This window comes from Strigops habroptila, chromosome 9 (genome assembly GCF_004027225.2).
Source record: "Strigops habroptila isolate Jane chromosome 9, bStrHab1.2.pri, whole genome shotgun sequence".
Taxonomy (NCBI): Eukaryota; Metazoa; Chordata; class Aves; order Psittaciformes; family Psittacidae; genus Strigops; species Strigops habroptila.
The window spans coordinates 41,759,751-41,781,335 of record NC_044285.2 but is presented as its reverse complement, the minus strand read 5'-3'; the positions used below and the strand labels follow the sequence as shown (position 1 = coordinate 41,781,335).

Here is a 21,585-nt window from a genome sequence, read left to right as displayed (position 1 = left end):
CCTCCCTCACCCTTGTGCAGTGAGGGAACAGTGCCAAGATGTATCAAAGGTAAATAAACTAAATATACCTGCTGAAATCCCACTAGGATTAACCAGAGGACTTAGAACCTCAAGTGCATCACCTGATCCCAGGTGTGGGCAACGGGATACCAGCAGCCAGTCCCTGTGGATTTGTGGTGCTAAGGGATTGCCGTGAGCTCTGAGGAGCTCATTTCCAGAGTCTATAGACTCTACTGATACTGCCCAGTGCCCTCAAGAGTTGCAGAGCTGCATAATTGTTGCGTCCTGATGAGAGAACATCAGACTCTCTTCTTCAGCTTTTCAGTCTCCTCTGTTCAGACACAGATATTCAGCTGCTCTTTGTGTTAGGGAAAGCAGAAAGCAACATTGCTTCAGACTACCTCATAGATCTGTTGAGAATACAAAAGAAGGTGGCTGTCAAACACTTCTCTAGGCTGTGCTTAAAGATGATCACCTTTCCAGCATAGATGCTAAGAGTTTCTGGATGCTGTTCTTGTGCACAGGAAAAGGGAAGGATGAGCTTCAGTAACGAAGTGGGAGGGCAGTGCATGTGATAACAATGCACTCGTGGAAGAATGGCATAGCTCACCCAATTATCATATGAAAAAAAGGTTCAAATTCGGGTTTGAATACAGAAGAATTTAAATCTCAGAGCTTCCCTGGGATGGATAGTGAAAACTAAAGCAAATTATTAGCCCTGCACGAAACAGGCTAAAAATAGTCTCCCTGTGTGAAGTCTCTGTGTGCTTCTGTGACCTGCAGCAGTGTATTTGCTGACCACCTCCCATGGAATTGGAAAGATAAGCAAATGCAAACTACAGTCTCTTGTTCCTTCTCTGATTAAAAGAGTAAAATAGCTCATTGGTAACTCCAGGCTTCATTTTGTTGACACATGTACTGTACACGTAGCTAAATGGGATTAGCATGAACATAATTGCTGTGATTGTATTAGGGCCAAATTCTTCTTTGTCCTACAAGATATCTTCATTGGGATTCTTATCAAAACCTTAGTTCCATCTACATTCCAAACTGGAACAGTATTTTACTGTATTCCACTACATAGTTTAGGTATGGTCTTGCTCCGAGTGCAGAGAAACAGATCTTTTTTCCTAGAGGATATATAATTCTTCTAATTCTTACCCTCCTCCTGAGGGATGAGGAGTAATGAATACATAAATAATCTGATCACGTAAGTCCTATTCAGAATGAATAAAGAAAGGAATGTCATTCCCTCTAGATACATAGTCAAAAACTAATAACTGAAAAGATCAGTTTAATACTTTAATGACAAAGAGCAATTTTCTTGGCAGCTGTCAGTTAATAGGTATTTATAGAAATGCCACATTTTTCCTCTCTAAAACTCAGCTTGGAGTGGATGAGAGCAGCACAAAATAACTGTTTCTGGCACTTTGTCAACCGTTTCTAAACTGGAACTCCCCAATGTACTTCTCCCACATCACCTCTTTGGGATCTAATTGTGGTCCCTTTCAGTTTATCAATACAAGGTGCATCACAGGTCTCTAACACATAGCTGGAGCTGCCTGAAATGACAACTCAAAGCAATTATTATGCACCCTTTATTCTTTGTCTTTTTGTCTGGTGCTGTCCTATGGCAAGGGCAGCTCACTACTGATTGATGAGTTGGGTAAAATTGTTGGACACGAAGGTTTTGCAGGGGTAATACAAATATAGTACCACAGGTTGTAAACTAGGGTGCCAACAGGGAAATAAATAGGAAATAGATAAGAAGATGGAAATGTTGTCTACACGCTATAGACAGTGATGCCTTTAGCGCAGAGGAGGTGGTATCTGTCAGGCTATGGTAGTATGGAGCTCGGCTTGCAGCCATCATTGTACTTACCCTGCTTCTTAGGCAGGCTTTGCAGCCATCCCAGAGCGCTGCTCCTGCCATTGCCGCATGAACCATTGAGGCTGGAGCTTGGCATCACGTTTGTGGCACCCCTGTGGCTGTGTTGATGGAAGGAGCTGCAGGACACCATGAGCTGGTGTGCATCCCACTGTTGTTGGCTGCAGAGATCACAAGCTGCTGAACCAGGCATCAACAGATCATCAAACGTAATTCTTAAAAGTTGCAGGGTTGGAGGTAAAGGTTGCAATACAAAATCGTGGATTTCCACCTCTGATTTCTGAGCTGGTAAAATCCAATTTAAGACTTTCTCTGCTATGGTGAGGGCTAAAACCTGAAATGAAGCTCTGGTACAAGTCACTACTGGAGAAGAGAAGGCTCCTGAAGGGGAGACCTTAGAGCAGCTCCAGTGCGTAAAGGGGCTACAGGAAACCTGGAGAGAAGCTTTGGACAAGGGCCTGTAGGGACAGGACAAGCGGAATGGCTTTAACCTGCCAGAGGGGAGATTGAGATGAGCTCTTAGGCAGAAGCTCTTCCCTGTGAGGGTGCTGAGGCGCTGGCACAGGGTGCCCAGAGAAGCTGTGGCTGCCCATCCCTGGCAGTGTTCAAGGCCAGGTTGGACACAGGGGCTTGGAGCAACCTGCTCTAGTGGAAGGTGTCCCTGCCTGTAGCAGGGGCTTGGAACTGGATGAGCTTTAAGGTCCCTTCCAACCCAAACCAGGCTGGGATTCTATGAATAAAGAAGAAAGGCAAGAAAACCCTTCCCCACCGAGAGGGAGGCGACATCCCACCTCAACCTCCCGCAGCCAAAGGCGGCCTCGTCCATGGCAGCGGCCGTGCCTCAGGGCGCCCTGCCTCAAGATGGCGCCCCGCGCCTCAGCTTCGCACCGCGCAGGCGCCGCGGCCCCAACGCCGTCGTGACGCCGCCGCCGGCACTACCGGCCTCCGGCTCGGCTGAGGCCGCCTCCGAAAGGCGCTGGCCGGGCAGTCGGGGCCGCAGCCTCGGCTCATGGTGCCTTCGCCCGTTCAGGCTGGAAGATGAGGCTGCTGGCGGCCGCACTCCTGCTGGTGGCACCTCTGTGCGCCGCCTTCTACCTGCCCGGCTTGGCGCCCGTCAGCTTCTGTGAGGAGGGCGAGGAGAGCGAGGGCTGTAAGGTGAGAGCCCTCACGGCAGGGCCCGGCACGGGCGGTCACTCCTCTCGTTGTGGAAGCCCCATAGAGGGGCAAGCGGGGCTTCTGCGGGGAAGGGGGGCACCGCCGGGTACCCCTCGCCCCCCGCCGGGCGTTCTCCTTTAGGCGGCAAGCTTTGGTTCAGGAAGCCAGGCACCCCCAGCTCCTCTTCCCCTGGTGCACCGGCTGCCTTTTTAGGGTGAAAACCTCCCCTTTTCCCGCTGAACTTTCCGGTTAGGGCCCTTCGGCGGTGCTTCGTTCCTTGTTTCGCCGAGGGCGGGCGGCTCAGGCGGGGCCCGGCGGTCGGGGCCTGTCAGCAGCCTGCGGTAAGTCCGCCATGGGATAGTGAGCACTGAAACTTGTCACAGCTCTTGCCAGCTTTCGTGTCGGACCCACATTTGCCATTGCAATAGCCTGCATTTTCATACTCATTCTCCTCCCGCCCTTCCCTGTTTCAGTCGCTGATTGAGCTCTTTGTGAACAGACTGGACTCGGTTGAATCGGTTCTGCCATACGAGTACGATGCGTAAGTACATTGCAACAGGCTTCCAGAAGCGTTTGGGAAGCCGGGTTTCTGTTGCCGGTGTGGTGATGCAACTCCTGGTAGAGTAAATATGTTTCTTCTAAGCAGTGTTTTGAATGGAGGGATGGAAGAATAAACCCAGGGGCAGGAATGAAACGCAAGAGGATTGGGAAGGATGAAGGCCACACCTCTACCTCTTGACTATCCTCTGTTGTTGTTAAAGACAAGGCTGCTGAGTTTCTGAAGGGTGCATTGTGTTGAGCTGAGTTCCAGATTTAGTGTTGACTGTTTTATACCTTTGAAGGTTCTTCCTGTTAGCCAAATCTGGGAAGACAGGAGCTTGGTGTTCTTTGCTTCTGGCAACTAAAAGAAGTTGGGAGAAAAGTGGTTGTTGTTTTGACTTTTTCCACCAAAGCTCTGTATCTAATTCTTGAGCATTTCTTGTTTTGATTCTTGTCTGTCCAAACTATTACGTGCTTTTGCAGGTGTTTATAGCAATGACACATAGTATGATTTGCAGCCTTGCTGTTGGGCATATAGAAAAGAGAAACTTGCAGGTGTTGTAGGTCTTATGCTGTGCAGTAAAACAGTGGCAGTAAGATTAGCTCGAAAAGCCCACACTGTCTCAATTTGCATTAAATTTTATGGAAGCCAATGAATTTAGGAGCACTGATTGAGGAAAAAGGACTTTTTTCACCAAAGAGAAGTGATTTTTCTCCCCCACCCCTGGCATAACCTACTACTACCTGTGTTTAAATAATGAAGATCCAGAATGGCTACATTCTTTCTCCCATATTCAGCTGGTTCAGACTGTATGTACTTGAAAAGAGTTGGTGTATGGCAGTGTGGCACATTAATATTAAAAGCATCATCCTTTCTTTGGAACATGTTTCATGTTAAATACTACTTGTAAATACTCCTTGAAGAAAGGGATGTAGTAGTTGTTCCAAAACCATTTTTGCAAGAGAAATGGACAGTCTGTAGCATAGTCTCTTTTTTCCTAATATGAAACATTCTACTGTTGTTTTCTATGTAATATATGCTAAATTTCTTTGCAAAGGCACTCAATTTTTTTGGCGAACCTGCCAAAAGAAGCATGAAAAATGCTGTGTTGAAGACGTAACTTAATAAATTGTTTGAGGCTGATATGTACTGTTATATATCAATTAAAAATTACAGGTAACCTTTTCCACTTTTTTCCCAGTTTTGACTTCTGTCAAGATACAGAAGAGAAAAGACCATCAGAAAACCTCGGACAAGTGCTTTTTGGGGAGAGAATAGCATCATCTCCGTATAAGGTTATTTTATCCCTTGAAGTTGATCCTGTTTCAGTTTGATAGCTGTCACTCTGATGGCTGTAATCCATAGACATAGCTGGAGATTTGATGATTGTGTGATTATTTATTTAAACATAAGCTTTGAAGTGTTTATGTAATCAAACCAAAACCCTTCCCACTTTCCAGCCCGAAGGCATCTTAGGGTGGCTAATGAAAGTTAGGAAGCTGAGCCAGTAACCACTCTTCTTTCCTGTTCCTCTGTGGAAGAGAAGTCCAGAAACTATAACTTAAGCAGCTCTTTAGCAGCTGTGTGTATGATGTGTTAGGTGATCTGAAATCTGTAGGTTTTTAGATGTAATATTGGAGGCTGTAAGCTGATGTTTTGGGAACTGTTTCATATATTCAGTTGTATATTCTTGGACAACTTACAGAATGGGATGGAGAAGTCAAGTTGGGGCTTGTTTCCAGCTTTTCCCTGCTGTACACACTCAAAAACTGTTGTCTAAACCCAAATTTGTCGTTGATGTATATCGCTTGAAGTCCCTCTAAAATATGGATATATTTTGTAGATTAGGTGTGTAATATTTTTCTGCCTCATGCCCTGCATTAGCAATGGCCTAATGTAGCATCTCTGAAAAGCCTTACGGTTAACTTGGGAAAATTATTAGCAGTAAAGTGTGTTCAAATGCTGGCTCTTAATACTTGAAAGGCTGTATCCTGTTCAAGTGCAGTTTCCAGGCTGGGATTTGCTGGTGAAACTGAAAACTGGGCTGTGTTTGTGTCTGAGGGTTGCTAGATAATCCAAATCCCTGTGAGCAAAAAAATCCCTGTGCTTCTACTCTTGCTCAGCCATTAGAGACCTTGTGACATCTTTTTGTAGGACTTTTAAGGAGGTGATGCCTCCTCCCTTGTGTAAACTGCTTCTACAAGAGTCTTTTTGTTTGACTCTGAGCCAATGTAATTTTATGTCTTATGGCTGCTGGCCACAAGAAGCTTTTAAATATGAAGCATGATGGCTCATTTGGGCTGCAGAGCCGTTGGATAGATTAAGCATTAGAACAACTACTTGTTTGCAATGGCTGCACACTACAATAATGAGAAAATGCTGTTATTGGGTAGCAATTAGGCCTTGATAAAATTAATGGCTTAAATGTGTTAGCTCACTGCCAGGTAAATCCTAACTGGGTTACAATAGAAGTTTGACGTTCAAACATGAGCACGTTTGTGTTAGGTGAGCTCTGCTGGGCAACTTGTTGCCTTTTTGGCAGCTGTGTGTAATAACCTGGTCATCATGGGGAAACACAGCTAAATTGAACATGGAACATTCAAAAAGAGTGTAGTTAAAAGCCTGGTTTGGTAGATGATGAAGTAACCAAAATAAACCAAACTGGTAAAAGAAGAAAGTAATAACTTTTCTATTGATTTCAGATTTCAGTCCTCAGGGTTTATCTGCAGGTAGTTTATCTGGGCTGTTGAAGAGATTTTTAGCAATGTGAAGGGGCTCTTCATCAGGGATTGTAGTGATAGGACATGGGGTGATGGGTTTAAACTGAAATGGAGTAAGTTCAGGATAGATATGAGGAAGAAGTTCTTTACTGTGAGGGTGCTGAGGCCCTGGAACAGGCTGCCCAAGGAAGTGGTAAATGCTCCATCTCTGGCAGTGTTCAAGGCCAGGTTGGATGGAGCCTTGGGTTACATGGTCTAGTGTGAGGCATCCCTGCCCGTGGCAGGGGGATGGAACTGGATGATGTTAAGGTCCTTTCCAACCCTAACTATTCTATGATTGCTGGTGTTAGATATACCTAAATCTTGACATTTACATTAAAGATGTTGTATGGGAAATTCTGTCTTTAGAAACTTCTATAGCAAGGAAGCCAAGTAGTTCAAAAAAAGTCAGCTTTACATGGCAAAAAAGGCTACAATTTTTTTGAAGCAAGACTGAAATGACTCTGTGTGCTTTTTTTATTAACAGTTCACTTTTAAAAAGCAAGAAACATGTAAGAAAGTTTGTACAAGATCTTATGACCCAGCAAACAGTGCTGATAAAAGCAAACTGGCTTTTTTGAAGAAAGGAATGCAGTTGAATTACCAGCATCACTGGTAAGCTGAGCTGTGTGCTTGAGGCTGGGGGTGTGTGTTGCTATTTACATTGTTATCTGTGTTCTAAGAGTTGCTTTCTTCCTTCTATGTGCTAGTTGTCCTCTGCTGTGCATCTTGTGGGCACGACTGAAAACTATGTGCTTTACATGAATGTTAAATGTCAATGTGAAACGAGGTGCATCCCCTTCTGAGGACGTGTTCTTTGATGCTTTCTGTCTAGGATTATTGACAACATGCCCGTAACGTGGTGCTATGATGTGGAAGATGGACAAAAATACTGTAATCCAGGATTTCCAATAGGATGTTTTGTTACTCCAGATGGTAGAGTTAAAGATGCTTGTGTTATAAATGTAAGTAGTGGAACCTTTTTTGTTAGTATAGTGGATATAATTTCATGCACAGTATTTTTAAGTTTTCCTTTCCTAAGAACAAATACCCTTGTGAACATGGTTGATGTTCAGAACGTGGGCATTGACAAAGCTGAATGCTGCTTCTGTATGCAGGGTCTTTGACCAATATACATAAAGCTATAAACCAACTGTATTGGTATCTAAAAGCCTTAGAAAAATTGAGGTTTTGTTCTGAAATTTCATGTGTCTCCATCCTTGTACCTACTCATTCTTTGTCCATGTTGTATTTGCATGCAAGACCTTCTTTTATGGACTTCAGAGAGAAGCTTTCTAGTGAAGACCTAGAAACGAGCACTGTGTTCTAGTTGCAAAAGTTAAGTCTAGCACAGTTGACACGTTAAACGTGTCAGGGTTTTCCCAGCTGGCTGGAAGATAACAAACACAGCTGTGGCAGGGGAAGAATTCTGTTGACAACAATCTGAAATGTGTCAGTTATCCTGGGAGTTCCATGGTGAACTAGTGCAGTTACAGATAATGGTGATCGAGTTTTATTTCTCCTGGGGTGAGGGACCACACTCATCTCAGGGAGGAGAGAGCTCTGTGCTGTCACTCTGCTTTGCTACATGGCTTAGTGCTTGTATGCAATGCAGGCAGTTTGTATTCAGCAGGTCTGATGCTTCTTGGAAGTGATGCATTAATCATGCACATTCAGTTTACCCTGTCTGCAGTCACCTTCCAACTTGGTTACTCCTCAGGCTCCATAAACTACTGAAAATGGTTTGTATCTTGAATAACCTGTTCCAGTTCAGTGTTCATAGAATTGTAGAATGGTTTGGCTTGGAAAGGACCTTAAGATCAAGTGCCAACCCCCTGCCACAGGCAGGGATGCCTTCCACTAGAGCAGGTTGCTCCAAGCCCCATCCCACCTAGCCTTGAACACTGCCAGGGATGGAGCAACCATAACTTCATGCACAGGCATCAGTGGTTGAGTTTCCTAAATTGCCATGAGAATGGTGCATGGCATAGTGCTGAAGGGATGATTGTTACATGGGCAAATAAGAATGTAGCTCTATGGATATAACTAATCTCTGGGCTGAGTTGGGGAATGTCATTCTCTCTTAGAAGTATACCCAAACAGCTCTTCCAGCAGACATAATTCTCCTTAAAAATGGGGACAAGAAAGGGGATGTTATCATGCAATGGCACGGCTGCAGTTCACCCTCACGTTTATGCAGCTGGGGAGCTACATTACCACTTCAGCTGCTACTTTGGACATGGAGGAAATGCGTACCTAGAGATAAGGTTATAGTATGACACAGGTATGATGCTAGTCTTCTCCCAGTGGGAATCTTGATCATAGTGAGAGAAGAGGAATCCCCATGAACTTAATGCAAGAGGCCTTCGTACTTTGGGAGAGGGCAAGGGACAGAAGTTGTGTGGCAGTTGGAAAATGGCTAATATACACAGTGAATAGAAGAATGTTTTTACTTGGAAACAACTACCAGTCTGTCATCCTGGTGCCCTCATTCAAATTAAATGGTTTTAAACAATGTCAGTGTTGAGGAGAAAGATAATCCAAGTCAACTTAACTGACTTTGGTATCACCTGAGCTTTATATAGTTCTTCGTAATTCCAGATTCTGAAGGGATAGAGATGACAAAACAGTGGCTACTGAAAGGGAAAGGTAGTTTTTTGAAGCAGAACCTGGTTTGTAAGCTTTGGTAGCTGGAGTGTCTGCCAGGAAGATTGCAGGGAGGAGAGAAGTGGTGAATCTGAATTACTTGTACCTTGAATAAAAAGATCTTTGAACTTGTTTTGGCAGCTTTTTGAGGTAAGTACAAAAATGATGTCAAACATTTAAATTTTACTTGTAACACAGATGTGATCCTTTATGTGGGTTTGTATGCATGTAATTAAATATATAGAAAGACGTCAATTTTTTATAGAGGTATATTAAAAAGAAGTGAATGTTGAAATATTTCCCCTTTCTTGCTCCTTCATTGGACAATAGTCCCATTTTAAAGTTCTTGAGTGCTTGCGCCCTCTCCTGTTGGCGAAGTTTCTCAATGTGTTGATGATATTTTGTAGTCAGAGTTTAACAAGAAGAACACTTTCTACCTCTTCAACCACGTTGACATAACAATCATGTACCATAGTGGGAAGGATGAAAACTGGCCCGGTGCACGACTGGTGATGGCAAGACTGAGACCACAAAGGTAATTGTGCCTTAAAGCAGCAAGTTCTAGTACTAGAGAGTCCTTCCAGTAGTTGAAAACTTAGACACTGGTGTCAGTAAGTTCTGAGGAAGTGGTTATTCTGATTTCTGATAAAGCTTTTGGTATACTTTCATGGTTGGAACTGTATTTACAAAGGGCAGTTCCAGGTTCATAAATGTCATTTAACTTTGCTTTTAAAATGTTCCCAAAGTCCTTCCTGATGGAAAAACTGCTTGCGCAGACTTCTTAGGACCTGACACAAACATTGGAAGCTTTCTTATGCCTATTGATTTACAGCTGGGTGTGTGATACTTTCTTTTAAAAGACATCCTTTAATGGAGTAAAAAGTTTCCCCTGTCACCTCTCTTACTGTTGCTGCATTGCCTCCCAAATGTGCTTTGTATGAGTGTACAGTATCTGTACAGGTGTGCTTTTACCTGTGTTAGTTTGGATACTGAGACAGGTGAAATACCAAGTTAATAGTGGCATTCAGGACAGCAGAAGACAACTACTGATTTCCTAAGAAGACTAACTTACTTTCTTAAAGAGTAGCTCCTTAGTTTGTGTGTTGACCAGAGAGGAGATGCAACAATTCAGAGGTCAGAAACAGACTGAAGCGATTACTTCAGCCTCTTGTCTGTTCATGCACGTTTTGTACTTACCCATATTTGAAAACTACAGTCCATTTATAAGATTTCAAAGTTGTGTTTTTAGCTTTTTATGCTTTTTTTCCTACAGAGGTTAAATACATTCTTCAGTTACACTACCAGATTTTCTCAAGTCATAGGGACATGGATGGTACAACATGAGTCGGGTATCCTTGGTTTTTCTGTTGCAATGGTATAGTGTGGTTTTAGTGCTAACAACCTGCTCCATTTTTGATTAACGCTTGATCAGTTGCATCCTGAATGGTTAAAAAAATGAGGATTTGTCTTTTCATCAGGAATGGAGACCACAAGAGGGCACAGTTGGGTTGCACATAACCTTGATTTTGTCATTCTCTGACCCAGTGTTTTGCTTGGTGCTTCGCTTCAACCTTGAAGGTCTCCTGATGGCAGTATTTGTGATTGGAGCACCCTAGGCCTTTCCTGAAAGCTTTTATTATCTTGGGGCTTGACTTAGTTGCTGACATATAATAACACATCTAAGGTAGAATTGTTTAACTAAATGGGATAAATACAACTTGCCCAAGAGGGTGTGAGAGGGAAGCTATTTTCCAGTGTTGGAGGAAGTTCACAGGAGTAAATTCAAGCAAACCTCAAGGGTTTTTTGACTTTGTGCTTTTACAGCTGCAGTATTTCTAAGGCACTGCAGAGAAGGGTTTGCATGTTTGAACTTTAGAATGTAGACTGTTGTTCTGAGTTGCTCTGTATTTTCCAGAGTACACAAGACTGCTGAGAGGTGAAATTAGACCACTTGTATAGGAAAATGGAAAGGTTCCCACAGTCATTCTTTTGTCCCAGTATAAAAAGACAATCCCAAACCCACCAAAATAAAATAAACCCTCTTCTCCCTGTGGAATTTGAGGGGAAGGTGAGAACCTATGAGACTGCATTATTGGTGAGGGACTTAACCTCAGTGTCAGTAAGGAAGACAGGATTTCTTAGCAGTCTTGGAAGGGGGGTATGATGGCAGAGAAGAGGGATTTTGTGTTCAACTTACCATCTTGGCAGGTGAAGATCTCCAAACTTCACAGCCTGGTTAACCAGGCAGCATTTGAGGTTAGGACTAGGACTTCATTCTGATCATGGCAGAAAAGTGGGTAGGGTGAAACCTCCTCTCATGCCCTTTAGAGCTCTGCGGTTCTTGTCTCCCACATGCTTAGCAAACAGCTTTGCCTATAGTTTCCTCAACTGCCTTGAAGAGATACTGAGTGTGGGATAGTGATCCAAGATCCAAAGGATGCTTTCTGTGGAGTTCTTAGCTCTCACTACAAGTGCTTGTGAGAAGCAGTGTTCAGTTCTGGCTTTAAGACTGTTACAGAAGTTCTGACTAATGATACCTAATGATATACCTGACTTTAATCTAATGTTATCTCAAGCCACAAGCATAAATATTAAGAAAAACACATCTAAGATCTACAGGTTTTGTTGGTAGAACAGACAAGCAGGTTCTCAATGAAGTACAAAATAATATACACAGCTCTCCATTTGTTTGCTTTTTAAAGAAATACTTGTTTGAATTACCTTAGAAAAGATTTAATGAAAATTTATATTGTAAAACATAGAAAATTATATTTAACTTTTTATTCCCCATCCCCCCTTTTAGCTACAAACATACAGATGAGAACAACTTAAGTTGTGAAGGTCCACCTATGGAGATTCCTGGAGAGTTCACCAACAAACTGAATCTGATCTACACTTACTCTGTGACATTTGAAGTAAGTATTGAATCTGTTACATGAATATGTAATTCCCCAAAAGAATGACATCAAAACAACTGAATAATTTGCTAATAGCCATAACTGGATTAAAGCAGTGTAAATTCCATAAGGAAGGTCTCGTGAAGCAGTTTTCCCCAAACCTGTTACTTTTCCATTGCTGTAGTTTAAGTGACATTTGGGATATGTAAATAGAAACTCCCCCCCCACCCCCCCATTCTATTACTAATAGAAAGGTAGTAGATTGAATAACTACAATAGTTGCCTTCCGTGAGGTGTGCTCTCTGTTGTCAGAGTTCAGTCAGGGTGCTGAGAATCTCACGTAGAAGAGATGTTTGTATTATATTTGTAGCCACTTCTGTGTTACATGTTGGTTTTAGCATATTGTAAAGCTTTTTCTTCTAGTGAAGTTGCAGGTCTTGTCTCATTTGGTATTTCTTCACTTTCTTTTGGAGTAGGTGGCCATTTATCTTTTAGACTTAATACTCTAATGTTTACTGACACTCTAATGCTTTATTCAGTCTGTTAGGAGGAAGTTGGGCTTTCTTACAGCTGGGTCTTTACCCCACCATGGAAAGTGAGCCTCCTGTGGGGGTGAGAATCATTTGATTCAAGCTACTTCAAACTTTGGTCCCTTGGTTCCAGTGTGCCCCGAAAGCCCGAAAGTGGTTTTTCTGATGTAAGACACCAATCTTACAGGATTTACTTGAGACCACCAGCTTGTTTTCTATAGGCATCAAGCAGCCATCATATGGTAACAGCTTGCATTCTACCAAATTGAATTTGATTTGAACCAATGACCCTGAGGTGCAAGGCCCTATATCCTGTTACTTTCCCCTTGTGACACCTGGTCCTCCTAATCTTACTGCATGAATGAGCCTCCTGTCTATTAACATTTGTGTTTAAATCTTGATGATAAGTTGCAATTTAACTTTGTCTAGTTATTCCTGCAATGTGTTCCCAATCTGGGCTACGTGTTCCCTTTCCCTCAGGCACAGAGCAGGTAAGGCTTAGCTGCTGTGGGTCAGGCATTCCCAGCACATCTTGGTCACCAGGCTCCTCAAAACTGCTGCTTTCTTGATTGTCTGTTAGCCCTGATTTGAAATAATATCTGATATGGTTTACTTTTTAATAGGAGCCTCCAAGTAACTTAAAAAGAGAGTATTTATCAGTAAGAAGTCTTTTTAAATAAGAGAGCATCAGTTTCACTAAGCCTGAATACACAAACCTAATGTACTAATGTTTAGGACACAAGTGTAATCCTGTGAGCAGTTCAGTCCTCAAGTAGCAAACTTCAGAACCACACTTGTGGAACTCTGTGCCAACTATCTGTGAACTACTGATAAAACTGGGCTGATAAAGAGCAACTTGGGGCAAGTTCAGCCACCTTGTAACAGTGAAGAACTGCACCAACACAACATGCTCTTGATCCAGAGCATAGAATAGAACGTCCTATTGCTACAGTCCCTGATGAAGAGTCCCTTGTAGCCCCTTTCAGACACTGGAAGCTGCTCTGAAGTCTCCATGCAGCTTCTCTTCTCCAGGCTGAACATTTTTAGACTCTACAAACTTACCAGCAGGTAAATAAATGAAGAAGTTCATCAGAACTTCATGCCATTCAGGAGACAGAATATGGTAGCAGGACAGTGGGCATAAATCCCATGGGACATGCTGTAGGGAACAAGGCTTGAGGTCAGAAAGAACCATCGTTTGTCCAGCTCCCACATGAAGGGTTTAGGGGAGAAGGTGGGAGAGAATGGAAGCATCTTTTGAAGATCAAAGTTGCTGAATGGTTTCTTGTTAAATCCTTCACAGGGATATCTGGAAATGAAAATTGTCTGCCAGGAATCAGAGTGGAAAATAGTCTGTATCAGACAGCGTTATGGCAGGGAGTGAGGAAGCCTGTGCTGAATCCATCATAGGTGATAAGAGAAAAATACCAGGGGAAACTAGAAACATATTCATAGAGCATATTTAACAAAGTTGATGTTTCAACTTCAGCTGTGCTATGTTGGGAGTATCTTCTTGTGGTGGCATGATTGTTTTTCAGCATGCATTTGGGAGCTGCAGTAGCTACGTACTGAATCATGGAAACATGAGGCTTAGTGAAGCCTCATCAGAAGGTATAAAATGTGGATAGGAGGTTTCAATAAACAAGATATTCTTTGAGAGGCTCAAGAGACAACTTAATGCAAGAGGGAGGTCTAACAAACAGGGTTGATACCAAGCTTAGATGTTTATGCTGAATGGAAGGTTTGTGGAAGAGATTTGATGTGCATATCCCTTCTCAGACTGCAACAAGCTTGTTTCTATTAATTGCTATTTAATTTCTTTGTAGGAAAAGAATAATATAAAGTGGGCTTCCAGATGGGACTACATTTTGGAGTCCATGCCACATACAAACATCCAGTGGTTTAGGTAAGATTTGCATTTATTCAGTGAATAACCTTTCAGGGGAGCACAAAGATTTCTTGTTTGTGCTTCCAGGGCTGTATAACTTCTGCTGTGGTGAAACAAAGTCTGTTAGTTTTCAGGCAAGAAAACCACCTTGTTTTCATCTGTGAAGTCACTTTTATCAGTGTTCCATCTCTTGGGAGCAACTGCAGTATTGCATTTCACCAAAGGAATGCACCATTAGTGTCCAAAAGGAAAGCAGCTTCTATTGGTTTACTTTAGCATCTCCATTCTGTAAAACTTTGGAGATGTTGCTGCTCTGCAATGTTCTTACTGTTACTGTCTGGCTTTCTCTAACTGCCACGTGAGAGATCCATGTGTGTGCTGCCTGTTTGGTACTCAGCAGCTGCATACAGTAAAAAGAAGGGCTTTTTAATGAGTAAAAGCTGTATGTGAAAAATCTCTTACTTATTTCCCTCTGTACCATGGAAATAATATCAAGTACCTAATCTTAGTTGAAATGTTCATGTTTTGCAATACAGAGCATTTGAAAAGGCTGATCTGATTAAAAGGTACATAAACTGTTTGGAGTAATCTTCTGAGTGGGAAAATACTGAAAGGTCTGAATGACTTAAGTACAATCTGAGTATCTAAGGCTGTTCCTCAGTGTGGTAGGAGTTGGAGTGCACGTCTCAACCTAATAAGTGGGTTTAAAGTTTGACATTTTCTTTATCTACAGTATCATGAATTCCCTTGTGATTGTTCTCTTCCTATCTGGCATGGTGGCTATGATCATTCTGAGGACTCTTCATAAAGACATTGCAAGATACAACCAGATCGACTCTTCTGTGAGTAAGATTTACAGCTTTTACACGAGCACGTTTTTCTGGCACTAGTCGTGTCTATCAATGAGTTTTGAATACAGTCTGACAAGATGCAGAACTACCAAGAATTTGCTACATGATAATATGTCTGGGGGTTAAAATTAACTTTAGTGCTATTTCATCTTTTCTAGCAGCAGGAATATATGGGCAGATGTGACAGTCTTACTTTTCTGGCATCATTAGATGAACTTGTGGTATGCAAGGACAGACTTCAGGGTTTAGAAGTCTGTGGAGTGAGTCACAGAAACTTTTGGGAAGTATTTGAAATGTAAATCCCTCTGTTCCAAGGTCTCAACCAAGGAAAGCCTCTTTATTTAATAAATACTTTCACATATGCCAACAGCCACAGTGCAGACACTGAAAAACATCCTGGCATTGGTTCACCATCAAGATGTGGCAATTTCTTCTGAGTCCTGCTTGCATTATGGAGTCAGTCTGGACATGTAGCTGGTGGTACGACACTGACCTAAGCAGCCAGTGTATTATTTATGCAATCTCCATCCTTAGAGATGTTCAAAAGCATCTGCACATGGTTCTGGGTAACCTGCTTTAGGTGGCCCTGCTTGAGCAGGGAGATTGGACAAGATAAGCTCCAGAGGTCCCTCCCATCAACCATTGAGTGATTCTGGGACTGGCAATGTGGGATTATAGGTAAGATTCCTTGTTAATGCAGGCCCGTTTTAAGTCATGTTATGTGGCCTTAGCAAAGGACCTGCACTGTATCTGTTGCAGGGACATCTGTAGCACAGAATTAAAGACTTACTACCCACTTTGGCATCTTTTCTGTCTAAAAATAGGTTTTATAGTCTGAACTATCAAACTTTGTAAGTGTTTTTCTCCTCTTCAGGAGATCAGGCTTAAAACTACTGCAGACAGATATTAACCCCTCTGTAATGAAGCTGCATTAGGAAGCTCAGATGCTGTCATTTTTCCAGTTCTAAGGTGGTGTTTCTTTCGAGTAGCTTGTAGTATAGCTTGTCCAGAAAGCAAATGTGCTAGCACTTGTGATGTTTGGGAAGTCTGTACTCTAAAGTTCATGGGAAGTCTGAGGCTGTGCAACTTCATAAAGCAAAGAAAACCCCCAAAGCAAACCCACTGTATCATTATTGCAAAAAAGGATCAAAAATTCAACCAATGGCTAATGATGGAGTGAAAGTAGTGTGAGCCTCAGTAGTTGTCTTGCTGGATGTGATGGGAAAGAGTCTGACTAATACAAATTGATGTTGCCTTTTGGCTGTGGCTAGAAAGTGTGGTGAAATCATAGAATCCCAGATTGGTTTGGGTTGGAAAGGACCTTAAGATCATCTAGTTCCAACCCCCCTACCGTGGGTAGGGACACCTTCCCACTAGACCATGTCTCCCAAGGCTCTGTCCAACCTGGCCTTGAACACTGCCAGGGATGGAGCGTTTATCACTTCGGACAACCTGTTCCAGGGCCTCACCACCCAAAGAACTTCTTCCTTATATCTATCCTGAACTTCCCCTGTTTCAGTTTGAACCCATCACCCCTTGTCCTATCACTCCAGTCCCTGATGAAGGTCCCTCTCCAGCATCCTTGTAGCCCCCTTCAGACCCTGGAAGCTGCTCTGAGGTCTCCACGCAGCTTCTCTTCTCCAGGCTGAACAGCCTCAGCTTCCTCAGCCTGTCTCCATACGCGATGTGCTTGAGCCTCCTGATCATCCTCATGGCCTCCTCTGGACTTGCTCCATGTCCTCCATATGCTGGGGACACCAGAACTGCACACAGTGCTGCAAGTGCTCTCACAAGAGCAGAGTAAAGGGGCAGGATCACCTCCTTTGACCTGCTGCTCACGCTGCTTTTGATGTATACGGTTGGCTTTGTCTCTGGTTAGGAGATTACACATGAGCTGCAACATTACAACACAACTTCTGCTCACTAGCTGTGTTAGAACTGCTTGGGGGTGTAAATGATGGGGTTTTAATTTTGGTCCCTATAGTGGCTCTGCTGCCTTAATGGAAAAGAATATAACTGATTGTGAGTTAATAAGACTTGACCAGTAGACGAGTGAAAGGCTGAATAAAGATTATTCCTTCTCATTGGTAAAAGTGGTATCTGCAAGCCATAGAGGAGAAATAATGTCAGATACTACAAAGGTTTGAATTCTCATTGTTGTTGCTATCTGGATAAAGAAATACTTTAAAATGCACAAAAATGTTTCCTATTGAAACTAACATCTAAAGTACTTTTATTCTTTGGGTTTGATATTTAATATCTTTTGTTAATGCAAATGCAGACACTAATTTAAAGGGGAAGAATTTTTCCACATCTTTTAACTGATGGTTTTTGAGAAGCTCCTGTTTGATCTCTCAATTAAATTATGTTCAATATCTTATACTGTCTTATCCTTATTAGTTGGCCATTCTTAATGTGATAAAGAGCAAGACATGTAGAAGCTTGGTTAGTTTTGATGGCTAATAGAAGGAATAGGTGTGACTTCCAGAAAACCACACTTGTTTGTTTTCCTGCCAGTTTGTGAGACTTCAAACTCTGTTACAGTTCAAGGAGCTGGTTTATAAAGGTGTGAAATAGGGGTGCAAAAGAGGACCTGGGCTGAAGAAGCTGCAGGGGAGGAACTTAATATCTCACACTTAGGGAATGCTGGTGGTCTTGGTATGCACATTTCATGTTCAGCTGATACCAGCTGGCTTTTAGTATGATGTAGATCTAGTGAGACATACATTAATGAAGTGTTTAGAAGTCATTGAGTTGCTTTGAGGATCTTATGGCTAAGAGAAGATACCTGAATTGAAGAGAATTCGTGTCAATGCATTTTGAAGAGTGAGTGGTAAAACTCTTCCTTTTCTAATCTCTTTGATTGTGACTATTTGAGTGTAGGGGACTTAATCTTTGTTAGAATATTTGGAGAACCAGGCTAAATGAATGGCTAAGGTGCACATTACTGCATTTCTTTGAAGATTTAGAGTAATTTTTAGCATATTGGCCAAGATTCAAGAGTATCTTTTTAGCTTTGCCATAGATATTTTGCTGTAAGTGTAAAGTGTAGCTTCCTTGTTGTGTCAGGAACTAAAGTACTAAGCATTTATTTCTGCTTGGTGTTCATCATTTTGAAAACAGATATAGATTTACTTCAGATGGTAAGATTTACGTCTTTCAGCCCTTACTTACAACTACCTTCTGTCTCACCTCAGCAACTTTTTCATCATCATCATCACGATTAGTTCAAGTTCAGACTTAAAGGAAAGTCTGGTCTTTATGCTTTAACCAAACAACCCTTTCTTTACTGGAAAAGAACTGATGTGTTGGAATTATACCTAGAGATCTGGTAGCATTTTCTTTGCAGGCAAAGGTAGTTGGGTTTTCAGTTTCTTTGTTTTTATCAAAGTGCTATCTTGTGTATAATAGTTTTTAGGTTTTGTGTTAGTATATCAGAGTTCTGAGAGTAATATCTAGCCAACAAATGCAAGTTAAGATGCTCTGTGTCATTCACCAGTTGGGTCTGTATTCTTTCTTGCCTTGGTTTTCTGTGTGCTGTACTCCTGGTGGTAAGCAGTCCATTGAACTAACCTCAATCCTCCTTGTTAAATGAAACCTGTATCTCTTAACTTTGTGAGCAAGAGAGTGATCTTCTAGAGGGGTTGATTCTTTGTGGTCATGTTTGGTTGGTTTTGTGAAGGGAGGTGTTTGTTTTGAGTGACTTTGTTGAAAAGTTCTGTTGTTAGTGGTCCCTTAGAGCTGCTGGACTGAGGATTCCATCCCTGATCCATCCATTCACCTCTGGCACTGGGACAAAGAGTGTTGGTACTTGCCCCTAGTGATTGTAGGGAGCAAACTGCCTGCTGGAGTACAGAGGCCTTTTAATTCTTTCCCAGTATTGTCATTGAGACTGATGTGCTTTGGAAGAGGCAAGAAAAGATAAATGCTTGAACTAGATTGAAATGCTGTAATCCAAGTTGAATGGAATGCTTTGTTTTAGTTTAGATTTAGAATGATGTTATACGGTTTGGCTAATTACATTTTGTTTCTCCTTGCTTTAAGAGATGAGGATTTTCTTGATAAATCCTGCCTTTTTCTTTCACTGAACCATTAGGGGGTTATAAAAATCAAGGAGTGGTGAATCAGATGTAATTAGTCTGTCCTTAGATCTAAACTGGAAGTTAATCAGACTTTAAATATGGATTTTGCATTGTGTTAATTCACTACTGCGTTATGCGCCTTTGCTAAAGACATTGCTGATTTTGTACAGGAAGATGCCCAAGAGGAATTTGGCTGGAAGTTGGTCCATGGAGATGTGTTTAGACCTCCAAGGAAGGGGATGTTACTGTCTGTCTTCTTAGGCCAAGGAACGCAGATCTTCATTATGACATTTATTACTTTATGTAAGTAAATTTATTAAGTGATGTGTTTGTCATATAGTAGTGCAAGAGAGATGCAAGATTATTAAATGATAGAAGCCTTCTTTTGGAAATGAACTCCTTCCTTTAGTAAAATACTAATGCAATTCCATAGCAGTAATCTAGGTAGCTGCAGTAATGCTGCTGTAAGCAGTGTTGTTCCAAACATGTTCTCTGGGCTTATTCTCATTCTTCATGATGCAGAATTGAAGCTTCCTTGTTACAAGTTTGGTTTTTGTTTGTAAAAAGAGTTTGTCATGGTGTAAATTATCCAAGGATCCAATAATGTAAGTTCAAAGACATAAAATCAAAGCTTTGTTTTGTTCTCAGAACACTTCTATCTAATACTTGTGACACAACAGTCTGCAGCCATGCAGGAATAAGAGCAAGAATGCACACCAGTGAAACAATACTGACACAACACTGAGATTGAGAGCTTGCCACATACATGTGGTGATGGAAACTGTCACAAGTTGGTGTTTTATTATATGTTATCTATACAGTATATCATAAAATCTCAGAATGGTTTGGGTTGGAAATGACCTTAAGATCATCCAGTTCCAAGCCCCTGCCATGGGCAGGGACACCTCACACTAGACCATGTCGTCCAGGGCTATGGCCATGGAATGGGGATATTATGAGAGCTTATCCTCATTTAAATGTCAGGTAGTGACAGGGATAAACCTTTACAGTGATATGTGTTACAGAGGAGTTTTGCCACACGTCCACAGATGACTAAATCCTTTGTCTCTTTAGTCCTAGCTTGCCTTGGTTTTCTTTCTCCTGCCAACCGTGGTGCTTTGATGACCTGTGCAGTTGTACTGTGGGTCTTACTGGGAACTCCAGCTGGTTACGTGTCTGCTAGAATGTACAAGAGTAAGTACATGTGTTTGTTCAGTGTGACAGCAGGGTAAATTCGGAGTTGCTGGGTTTAATGTAAAACTCACACTGGAGCTTGTATCTCGGACAACAAACCTGCTTCTTGCTGCCCTACTATCGCAAAAAGCCTTGAACTTGAACTTGTTTTTATCTTTCCCTCAGCATTTAGAGGTGAGAAGTGGAAGACAAACGTTTTGCTTACAGCTCTGCTCTGTCCTGGGTTAGTATTGTTTGCCCTTGTCCTTCTATTCTTAAGTATAGATGAATGTGAGGTGGGAAGGAATGGAGGGAAAAGCAAACTGTCATGTTTGTGTGCCTTTTTTCTTTATTGTTCTCCAAGTTGTTCCTTTTCTATGTTGCCTATCTGGGAATATAAAGAGAAATGAATTCTGAGGAGTTGGAGCCTAAGACTCTACAGCAGAGCTTCTTAGCATCTTGTTTGGTGAGCAGGGCTGGGAGGAATGATGGGACTCCCTCACAAGGCAGTATCACAGCCTGGGAGAATCACTGCAGCAGAGCATTAGGCATAGTGATGGGGCAATTCCAGTTTGGTACCTCAGCACTTGGTATGTTCCAGGTAATCCTGTCCTAACTGGGAATAGGTATGGCCACTTTGTGATTTGTGGGAACTTTGGAGTGTCTGTAGTGCTTTTCTGTAAATAGGGAGACAGCCTTTTAGGCAGAACCTTTATTACCTTAATTATAGTATCAGTGTTTTCTTGTACCCATGTTATTGAAAAGAACACAGGAAATACTATTTAGGTGTCTTTTAAATAAATAGCTATATAATGCTATACTAAACAGTAGATGTTTACTATGCTTCTGGGTGAGAATGATGCAGAGATTCACTTCAATTGGATATAATCTTCTTATCTAAATGTAGGTAGTGTCCAGTTTCTGATATGGCTGTAGTGTGTATCATACTATGGCAAATACTGTCATGCTTGGGAAGAGTAGTAGCTCTCCTACCTTTCCTCTTCTCATAGCTCTCAAGACCTTCCATGAGAATTAGATCAATGAAGAAAGGGAACAGAAACCAATTTCTTCTGCAAGTCTTCTGTATTTCTTGGGTGCAAATTTGGGTGCCTGAAGCTCTCCCTTGACAAATGCCCTTGGCAAAAGTTGAGCAAAAGGTTATAAATCATTTGTTA

The 21,585-nt window shown here is 42.0% G+C and overlaps 1 protein-coding gene across 1 annotated transcript in view; it reads left to right on the top strand.

Moving 5' to 3' along the window:
- The first annotated feature begins 2,777 nt into the window (after nt 1-2,777).
- LOC115613285 (transmembrane 9 superfamily member 2-like) overlaps nt 2,778-21,585 on the top strand; it is a 29,738-nt gene continuing 10,930 nt past the window's right edge. The window contains exons 1-12 of the mRNA XM_030498549.1: nt 2,778-3,043; nt 3,517-3,584; nt 4,786-4,879; nt 6,831-6,958; nt 7,179-7,308; nt 9,397-9,524; nt 11,793-11,904; nt 14,243-14,322; nt 15,038-15,146; nt 19,408-19,540; nt 20,312-20,431; nt 20,597-20,654. Of these exons, the coding sequence (XP_030354409.1) occupies nt 2,927-3,043; nt 3,517-3,584; nt 4,786-4,879; nt 6,831-6,958; nt 7,179-7,308; nt 9,397-9,524; nt 11,793-11,904; nt 14,243-14,322; nt 15,038-15,146; nt 19,408-19,540; nt 20,312-20,431; nt 20,597-20,654 (1,277 nt within the window). The 5' untranslated portion in view covers nt 2,778-2,926. The remainder of the gene's footprint in view (nt 3,044-3,516; nt 3,585-4,785; nt 4,880-6,830; nt 6,959-7,178; nt 7,309-9,396; nt 9,525-11,792; nt 11,905-14,242; nt 14,323-15,037; nt 15,147-19,407; nt 19,541-20,311; nt 20,432-20,596; nt 20,655-21,585) is intronic.